This window comes from Pseudonaja textilis, chromosome 3 (assembly GCF_049901715.1).
Source record: "Pseudonaja textilis isolate UNSWEBS1 chromosome 3, rPseTex1.2, whole genome shotgun sequence".
Taxonomy (NCBI): Eukaryota; Metazoa; Chordata; class Lepidosauria; order Squamata; family Elapidae; genus Pseudonaja; species Pseudonaja textilis.
This window is the reverse complement of record NC_141992.1, coordinates 131,721,008-131,730,887: the sequence shown is the minus strand read 5'-3', so window position 1 is coordinate 131,730,887 and position 9,880 is coordinate 131,721,008. Positions and strand designations below refer to the sequence as shown.

Sequence of the window (9,880 nt, the reverse complement as noted above, 5' to 3'; positions counted from 1 at the left end):
GGCCACTCCTTTCAATGGGTCTAGGTTCACTAGATGTGGTAGGAAATTGTGCCTGCACATATACTGCAGCATCAGTATGGTTCAACTGACACTACCATACTCCTGCTATACTGTGAGAATGGCTTAAAAATGATCGTTTTAAGACTGATCGTGTATCCGATGCCATTTTGTCCTGTGGAAACCAAGCAACAACACACCAGTGCCACCACGGCCTTTCCCTGCAGCAGCCTTGAAGCTTAACAATCTGAAGAACCACAGAATGTGCTCTTGTCAGATCAACTTCTGCTGCATCACCTACAAGCTGTTGCAATGGGATGTACAAAAGGGAATGCTCTCTAGTTGCACAGATTCCAAGACCAGCTTTAGCACAAGAATGCCTGAAAACTGACTGCTGCAGAACACAGATCAAATCCTTGGTTCTTGCCAAATTTAGGAGGGGAAATGGCATCTCTTGTTTGGCAATTTCATAGAAAACCAAAGGAGAGAGATCTTAAGAACCATGGCCGCCAGACCTTCCAGCTAAGAAGCCCCAGCAGGCTGCCTGATCCTGGAAGAAAAATAAATAAATCCTCATATTTATCTAAACAGGGAGACCATCAGTATCTGTTCTGTCCACTTCCATTTTTCTATTTCTGCTTTCGGTAATTCAAGTTCAGCCATTTTTGGGGAGGTATATTTGTAGCCTTGAAAATAATTTATTAGAAACCTTTATAATAGCAAGAAAGCTCAGATCAAAATTGGACATTCCAAGACTTTCTGTGCCATTTGTTATCAAAACTTTTTGAAAATGGTGCAGAGAACCTTGTTATGGGGGTCATTGTAAGAATGAATTCTTGTGAATATTCTGAATTGTTGGCTCAGTTTTGTTTCGTTTTGTTGTTGTTTCAATTACCAACTATTTATGTCGCCAGATCCTAAAGCCAAACTAAAGAGAAAAAAAGTCACCAAATTCAGAAGTGCCATTAAAAATGAACTCTGAATGTCATATCAAGTTGCATCTATAGCTGGGACAGAAAGACAACAAGTGTTGAATATGGTTCACACTTGATTTTTAAAAAATAAAGTTAAACAAAACCTCATTTTTTTCAATGTACTGTGTGAAAACTTTTTGGAACAGAGTAGTGTGCTATGTCTGTAGTGGACGACATCCCTGGCCCTTTCCCTCAATTTCTGATGATGTTTTCTTGACTAATCGTTGTTACTGTACTTTTAATCATGAGTAGTTGGTGCTTCTTCATAGCACAAGCTTAACAATCAACTACTGAAGAACAGTCTTAAAAGCTAAATGTCTGCATGATGTTACACCCGTTGTACCTACTGAACAACTTTGTATGTAAATGTACAGGAATAAAAGACGTTGCTCCATTACTGCTGCACTCAGTCTTCATCTGTCTTGTTGGGATTGTCCCATTTTGCGCTATTGCAGATGCTGCTTTGCCCAAAGTTGCTTTCCACAGGGACCTCCCCACCCCTTGCGCCTTTCCAAGAATAGCTCCCTTTTTTTCTATTCAGGACAGAATCAGGGTGACTGAATGAAGCTGAGCATTTACTGGCCAGATGCCCCTCCTGACACCCTTGTGGAGTTGCAGCAAGTATTTTGTCTTTATGCTCTTAGGAGAGAAATATCTGCCACTACCTAGGATTAAACTCTCAATCTTCCAAGTGCAAGGTAAGCATCTTCATCATTAGGCCACCATGCCAACACCTTGCCTTGCTAAGAATGCCCTCTTAAAATTCAGGAGCTAAAGGATTATGTAAATAAGAAGGAAAACGGCAATTAAAGCTTTCAATAACTTTAATATAGCTATTATACTTCCAGAGAAAACTACTAAAAGCCAAAAAAAAAAAAGTCAGGTCTGATTTAGAGCAACTGATTGACAGATTGAGGCAAAGAATACTGGGTTAAATAGACTTTTGCCATTATCTAACAGGGTAGATTTGAATTTCTTAAGTATAGATTTTAGAGATTTGCAAAAGAAAAAAACAATACAAACTCGTCCTGCGATATTACATCCTGTCCCCAAACATTAAACCGCCTCTAGGAATTATGCAGCAATTATGTAAAAAATAGTTAAACTTGCTCTCTCAGTTGCAATGAACAGCCAATATGATCTAAGGACAATTTCCTTTACAAGCCCTTCACTGAAATTTCTATATACCACTATAAACCAGGAATTCTTGACCAGTGGTGGGATTCGAAACATTTTACTACCAGTTCTGTGGGCGTGGTGTGGCTTGGTGGGTGTGGCAGGGAAAGGATATGTAAAATCCCCATTTCTTCTGGGGAAAGGTTGCTCCACAATCCCATTCCTTCCCCACCCCAACCTGCTTTCCAGCTCTGTTCTCCTGTACGGGGCAACAAAAGAAGACCCGGCCAATCAGCTGCGATTCAGGAGGCAGACAATATGGGGGCAGGGCCAGTCAGAAGTGATATTTGCCAGTTCTCCAAACTCAAAATTTCTGCTACTGGTTCTCCAGAATTGGTCAGAACCTGCTGAATACCACACATGATAGGGACCCAGAGGCCCCTTGACAGTCTGGATAGATTTTAGGGATCCATGGACCTGGATTGGCAAAACATTCTAACTTTATTTCACTAAGTTTAACTGAAATGAATTTGTCTTGTTATTGATTTAATGGATAAATCACAAAGCACATACAGTAAATATTACATTTTGGTTTATTTTAATTTGATAGCACAAGTGGTTTTCTTTGTAATGCAATCGACATCTGGCTATTTTACTTTATACATTGCAATCCATTTTTTCTGAGAAGAAGCTGTGACTCCTTTTCTGCCTCATCTCAGAGATGTTCTAGATGCTTCTCCCTTTCTTGAAAAAGATGTAAACCTGCTCACCACTGGTGCTCACGTAATGGGAAAGTAGTCAATCTAATTGCTAGGGAAGCTGATAAGACTAGACTTATTAAGTTTTAAGTCTTTTTCCCTTGACTTTGTTTGCTAGGCATATATTCTGCAATGAATCCATTTCAAATCTGATACTTTTCACTGAACAGATTTATTTTATCTTTGATCGAATGCCACAGAACTAGATCACATATGATTGGAAAATTCAAAACAGATCTATGTTGTGTCAAGCAAAAACAGCAGGTGGCAATATCTGTCAAATGTTGTAGCATTTATTCCAGTTCTATATTCTCCCAACAGGAATTTCTGAAGAGCCGAATACTTCTTTCCTTTTCATTATATATGTAGATTCATTCATTAGCTCAAAAAGAAACTCAATTAAACTGAATGCATTTTGCCATCCCAAATATATAACTCAGTGACATTTTTAAAAAAAAAATCTTTGGGAAAAAAATATATAAACAAAAAAATGTGACTATCCGGAACTAAAATTTGTCTGGGAAAGTTGCCATTTCTTCCTTGATACGATTTTCTACAAGTAGTATGAAGCCACTGTCAGTATTTTGAATGTTATAACTGACAAAAATCTGTTTTTTAGTCTTGCTGGCTAAAACATAAACAAAGCACAGGTCATATCAATCTTTGAAGGAAGGCACAGCAGAAATCAAATTCTATCAAGTGTTTCCCACAGTTCCAAGCCCACAGTTGCTGACAAAAAACGGGTGAGTTTGGGAGGTAGTTGCTTTGCATTTGGGATAAATTCTCCACATAACGCTTTGGGAGTTCTTCGGGATAAAAAGCTTACTTTAAACAGGGATTAAATTGCTTTCAATATCTCAAGGGAATATCTGAAAATTTCTTTGAGCATGTTTATTATTGTTGTTTTAAATCAGGGGTGAGGAATTATGGCCCTTTTATGATTTGTGAACTTCAACTCCCAGAATTCCTGAGCCAACCATGATTTCTGGGAGTTAAAGTCCACAGGTCATAAAAGGGCTATAGTTCCTTACCCCTGATTTAAAACAATAATAATAATAAACATGATCAAATATTACTGAAAGCTCACAAGGTTTATGATGATCCCATATAATTTGAACCATTAATTTTGTTTTAATTTTTGTATCATGGTGCCCAGAACATACAAAGGCTGTTAATCATCTATGTGGTCATAGATTTTTTTTTTCTTCCATTTCCCTGTGTTAAGTTTTAAAAAATCATGCATATACATACCTAGTCTTTGAGCTAAAGAATTAGATGTATTGTCAGAAGCATTGCCAAAAAGCAAGGTAGATGCTGGAATGGAGTCCTGGAACAAAGAAAAAAAATTAGGACCAATTCTGTGCACTCATACATACACAGATCCTTTGTTCAGAGGGGAAAAATGTTGTAATCAAGGAATTTATCCCAGTGTTGATGCCACTGAAGATACAATTTTTGCTTCATCCTTTTACTTAATATTTCTTTTCTAAAAATCTCGCTCCAAAGATGTATGAAAATAACAAAAGTGCTAAAATGAAAGATCACAAAACAGAAACCTCATATCTAAATAGATTTAATGCTTTTAATTTAAAAGCATTGGGAGGTGTAACTAGGATAAATAAAATTAAACTTTGAGCATATACAGTACATACTCATAATTATCTTTCAGGTTTTGCAGTATTATGTAGAAGTGCTTTCACAGTGCTACACATTATGTTTCTACCAACATAACAAACTCTTACAGAACTTGCTCAACAATCATTCGAAGTAGCTGAGCAAAAGTTCCTACAATTGTACCCTAAAGTTGCAACAATTGTAGTAGGCCCTGCAGTCACATGACTGAGATATGGGCACTTGGCAAACCATTGCTACTTCTGATTTGGTTGCCAAGTGCCTCACAACCATGTGATCGCCATTTGCAATCTCTCCTTCTGGCTATCCCAGAGTCATTGGGGAAGCCAGCAGGGAAAGTCTCTCTATTTTGGGATAGTACATCTCACTTGTATTTTGTCAGGGAGGATTTTTAGCCTCACAGTGGAAAGGAAAGGATATCTGTCCACTCTGGGTCTGAAAATTCTCTCTCCGAAATCCAATTCTGTCATCAAACTCCAACTCTGATCAGACAGATTCGCCTCTCTCTCCACTCGGGGGCTGAAAATGCTCCCTGTCACACTGTTTCTAAGGCACTCCACACTCTTTAGGTGGGGCTACATCTGCTTAATGCCCCATAAAATTGCTTAATGATAACAACCAAGAGTGCCAGGATTGCAGCTGTTAAGCAAAACAGTCCCGTGACATCTCACTTAATGACCCATCACTCAATGACTAAGATTCCAGTCCCAATTGTGTTTGTAAATCAAAGGACCGCCTGTGCAATGAAGTGTAGAGTAGCTTGGTTTTTATACAGAACTGTTTTTTGCTTTTTTCAACAAACATTCAACACACTATTTTCTACCCACTACTATTCCCCCCACATTTTTTGTTTATAGTTATATTATATCATGAGGCACAAAAATATCTGCCTGCCCTGGTTTTTCACTACTTTTGTATAACCTGAAAATCTTTGCACTATTTTCCTTGTCAAACAAACCACCTTGAGTTTTGATACGTTAACCACACGTTCCTCACTGCACTCACTCACTCACTCGTTAATATTCTCTGCAATCATTCAGATTCTGTCAAATATTCTAGGGGGCGTGCATAAGCGCACCAACGTGCCTACTGTCCCTGTCCTATTGTTTCTTTTATTTTTCTTTTATTTTTCTTATATGTACCTATTTCATGTATTCATAACTATGTATACACTTATACTTATTATCTTGTAAACAATTGACAAATCAAATAAATAAATAATAAATACAAGGTATCATCTGCATTCAAATGTGCACATACATTTATATCCTTTACCAATACACTTTTGCCATCTATACGTGTGCGCCATGGGAATGAGGGATGTAAACCTTATGTACGTGCCTACAGGGTCGCAATGCAAACACATACAAAAGGTCATTATGGCATCATTCATCATTTTAGCACTATCATAATTAGCAGCTGATGCCTATGCCATTATAACAACAGGCATTCCTTACACATTTATCCATGAATACTTTTATTCCTAGGTATAATTTACTTCCATCGTGCGTATATGCCAACAATCTTTAGAAGATAAAAAAACTACAAAACAGCAGCCAAATGGGCAACAACAAAAAACCTGTACAAAAAGTACTGTGAAATCATAAGCACCAATTGTAGATAATTAATTTGTACATAAAATGTTGTATACAGCCTTTTTTGACACCAATCCCCTACTCAAGGCAGAAGCCTTATACCACCCCAGCCAAGTGGTTGTCCAGTCTATTTTTGAAAACCTCCAATAATGGAACACCCATAGCCCCAAGTGTCAAGCTATTCTACTGACTGTTCTGTCCAGAAAATTTTTCTTTTTTCTAGGTTGGATCTATCTCTAATAAGCTTCTACCTGTTACTTCTTGTCCTGTCATCGGGTGCTTTGGAGCAGGGGTCTCCAAGCTTGGCAACTTTAAACTTGGCAGACTTCAACTCCCAGAATTCCCCAGCCAGCAAAAAGTTGAAGTTCACCAGGCTTAAAGTTGCCAAGGTTGGAGACCCCTGCTTTGGAGAATCCCCTCTTCTCTGAGACAGCCCCCCAAGTCCTGGTCAGAGTGTTATCATGTGCCCTTAACCTTTCTCTTCGATAGGTTAGACGTACCTAACTCAACTGTTTCCTGGTATAAAATGAACTTAGCCTGAAAATTAGGATAGCAACAGATTCACTGATCTTAATTGATCAGCATGCCAACCTATCAAGCTATGACTCCACCGAGATGAGAAAAAAAATGTGTCGTGCATCCCCAAATGAAACAGAACCATAATGCAGATGTAGCTCTGAGTGCCGTACAAACCCGCAACTTAGCCTCAATAAGGATTTCTGAGGCTGTCAAAGCAAACTATCTCAGTGATCAATCCCAGGGTCTCATCCTGAAGGGAAAAATAGAAAAATCCCGTTATTTATTTTGGTGCTGGAAACTTGGAAAACAGACTTCCTGAAGAATCTGACTGGGTTCCATTCACATAAACTGGGAGCTGCATTAGAGGAAAAAAATCAGTGCAAGAGGCAGGAAGAGGAGATGCTAAGGTGTACCTCCCTAGACTCGAGCACCAGGCCCAGTTCAAGTCCTTTTCTTAGCAAGAATTTGGAAGCGGGCTGACTCTGCTCACCTAAACAAAAATGATCCCAAGGGGTGGGGATGATGTGTCTCTCCTCACGACCCACTTGGATTCTTTAAAGAATAATAGGGGTTTCTTATAGGAGAAGTTTAAGGCCGCAATGTCCTCTCCTCTACTCTCTAAACCTTGGCGAAATCCTGGGAATCAACCTCTGGGGATTGAGATACCTATTCAGATACATTTAGTAAAATTACAACAGCAGTGAAAAAAAGTGACTTATGGCTGTTTTTTCACACTTAACTCCATGGTCACATGATCTACATTCAGATGCTTGACAACCGACTCATATTTATGACGGTCGCAGTCATAGGATCATTCCCTTTTGCAACCTCCTGGACAAGCAAAATCAATGAAGTCAGATTCACTTTGAACAACACTTTTTGTGTTGTAATGGAACAACTGCAGTGATTCACTGCCTTAACCAACATGGCAAGAAAAGTCCTAAAAACCTCGCTTAACTCATTTCAGGGAACTAATTTGGGGGGGAGGGGGGGCTCAATTGTGGTCGTAAGTGAAGGACTACCTGCACCCACAGGGCTGAGCTGCAGCAGGAGTTCGCCTCCTCATAGCCCGGTTAAAACAAAAAAACCCCAAAAGACCCCGGCTTGCATCTGCGGAGAAAATGGTTGCTTAGCTGTGTCGGGAGCCAACCGGCAGCTACCCCATTTTGCAATACGATACGCTTCGTCTGCCACTTCCATTACCACCTTCCCCCCCCAGGTTGTAACCCCCGAGGGGGGCAAAAGGTCCGGAACTCACGCGGGGGGTGCACATGGCCACGGCCAGGTTGCTGAGCTGCGGGCCGTCCCCGACCCAAAGGAAGAGCGAGTCCTGCAGGCGCATGGCGTGGAAGTGCACCAGCTGCTCCGCTAAACGGCCGTGGAAATTGTGCAGCGAGATTCCCCCTTCCTCAGCCGGCGGGGCGGCAGCCGAAATCCGCTCGGCGGCGTCTCCTTTTGCCGGCTCCTGCGCTTCCTCCATCGCCGCCACAGGCAACCGTAGTAGGCCAAAGCAAGCGATCCCCGATCGCGCCGGCACTTCCCTGGTTGTCAGTAGGCCAGAAGCGGGGCGTGGCCCTCGCTTACTTTTTGTCTTTCTTCCAAGCGGCGTCTGAACGCCTTTATTTTCTCTCCCCCACCCCTTTTTTTTTAAAAAAAATACACGCTCAACCTTAAAGGAATGGTTAGATTGGATTAAATTAACGCATCGCTGGCCATAACCACGGTTTGGCCCACCTTCTTGTGCAGATTTAGCTTAAGAAACAGCAGTTGCCTCAAAAGAGCTTTGGCGTTTAAATTACACACCTGTCCATTATTCCTGTACAAGGAATCTATGATTAACTTCTTTAACCCAATGCTCTGGAAAATTGGGGTCCTTAAAATGACAAGCAAGCAAATCATAGAAGAAACGGATAACAAGAAAAGGATAAGAACTCAGCTGCTCAAATGATCTTCATTTGAGTCAAGGGTTCCAAATGTCTGACAAAAGGACACCTTTTTCTCTTCATGTCCTCTGTCTTGCAGGCAATGTCTTAAAATCAAACATTGTCCAGCCTTTTGAATATCTTGTTGCTTATTGTTGGACAAAATCATATTGACTATATACTCAGACAAGCAAAAATAAAGATGCTCCATTCAGTCAGCAAAAACCAATCCCTTGTGATGACTACAGTTCAGATTGCAAACTCCTTGCTAAATTATAATTAAAAGAAATCAATAGAATCATCAGCCCCCATAAAATACAATTTCAGCAATATTCCATATTATTGTGCAATGGAGAAAAGGATTTTAGCTTCAATGGGTTAGGTTTGTTAAAAAGAATGCCTGAAGAATTTGGGCTTGACATTTGTGTTATCTTGAAGATAAAGCAAACAAAATACCCAAAATGTAAAACAGAAAATAAGGCAACATAATTATGTTGATATATTGAAAATATCTAATAAAAGCAGAATGTAAAAGGCAATAGAATCAGACAGTATTTTGCCTCAGTAAATCTTTTCAGGGAAGAAGAAAAAGAAACCAAGAGTTCTATAAATAATGCAAAGAACAAGCAAATGAGTAGTAAGAGATTAAAATTAGAAAAATCCCCAGAAATAGACAAAGATGAGCGTGACAAAAGACAAAAAAGGCAAAGAGTTATTGGAGAAAAAAAAGCATGGTGCAAATATATGGAATAACTGCATAAATAATCTCCCAATCACTGATATATACATGATTTGATCACTGAACTACAGCCAAACACTCTGCAAAGATAATCAAAAGAGTCCTATAAAATATTACTAATAACGAAGTTGCAGGTACTGAATAATTGCCAGCTGTATTTTTATAATCCTACAAGAGGGCGATGTAGTTAAAGTGCTACCTGTGGTTTGGAAGCAAGTATAGAAAACAGAGCAGTGGCCAAGGGATGGTAAAAGATCAGTTTATAGGACAGTGCTAAATAATGTTCATAATATCATGCTTATTTCATCTGCTAGTAAGCTAATGTTTTTGCAATCCAGATTTCAATAATGCATGGAATGAGAACTGCCAGATGTACAAGATGGGTTCAAAACCGACAGAGGGAACTGAGATCATATTCTTAACATATGGTGCCTAGAAAAGAAAAGGGAGTTCCAAAAAAATGTCTAATTTGCTTTATGAATTATATTAAGGCTTTTGATTATGTGTAGACCATAGCAGATTGTAGGTAGTCTTTAAAAACATAAATATTCCAGTCACATTTTAAAAGAATTAGTAGCAAGACCAGGAAGCCAAAATTAGAATGATTATACAGGTAGTCCTCAACTTA

The 9,880-nt window shown here is 39.4% G+C and overlaps 1 protein-coding gene across 1 annotated transcript; it reads right to left on the bottom strand.

Moving 5' to 3' along the window:
• Nucleotides 1-2,657: 2,657 nt before the first annotated feature.
• PSMG4 (proteasome assembly chaperone 4) lies at nt 2,658-8,145 on the bottom strand. Its single transcript, XM_026715070.2, has 3 exons — nt 7,850-8,145; nt 4,097-4,172; nt 2,658-3,473 (listed from the first exon to the last, which is right to left on the bottom strand). Exons 1-3 carry the CDS (start codon nt 8,069-8,071, stop codon nt 3,352-3,354), a joined length of 420 nt encoding a protein of 139 aa, XP_026570855.1. The 5' UTR covers nt 8,072-8,145; the 3' UTR covers nt 2,658-3,351.
• Between the last annotated feature and the right edge of the window lie 1,735 nt (nt 8,146-9,880).

Excerpts from the sequence above, each read along its gene's own strand:
- PSMG4 (XM_026715070.2), bottom strand. The coding sequence starts at position 8,071 with ATGGAGGAAGCGCAGGAGCCGGCAAAAGGAGACGCCGCCGAGCGGATT. Across the intron at positions 4,173-7,849 it reads TGGCCATGTGCACCCCCCGC|GACTCCATTCCAGCATCTAC; the intron begins GTGAGTTCCGGA and ends TCTTTGTTCCAG. Across the intron at positions 3,474-4,096 it reads TTCTTTAGCTCAAAGACTAG|CCAGCAAGACTAAAAAACAG; the intron begins GTATGTATATGC and ends TTTATGTTTTAG.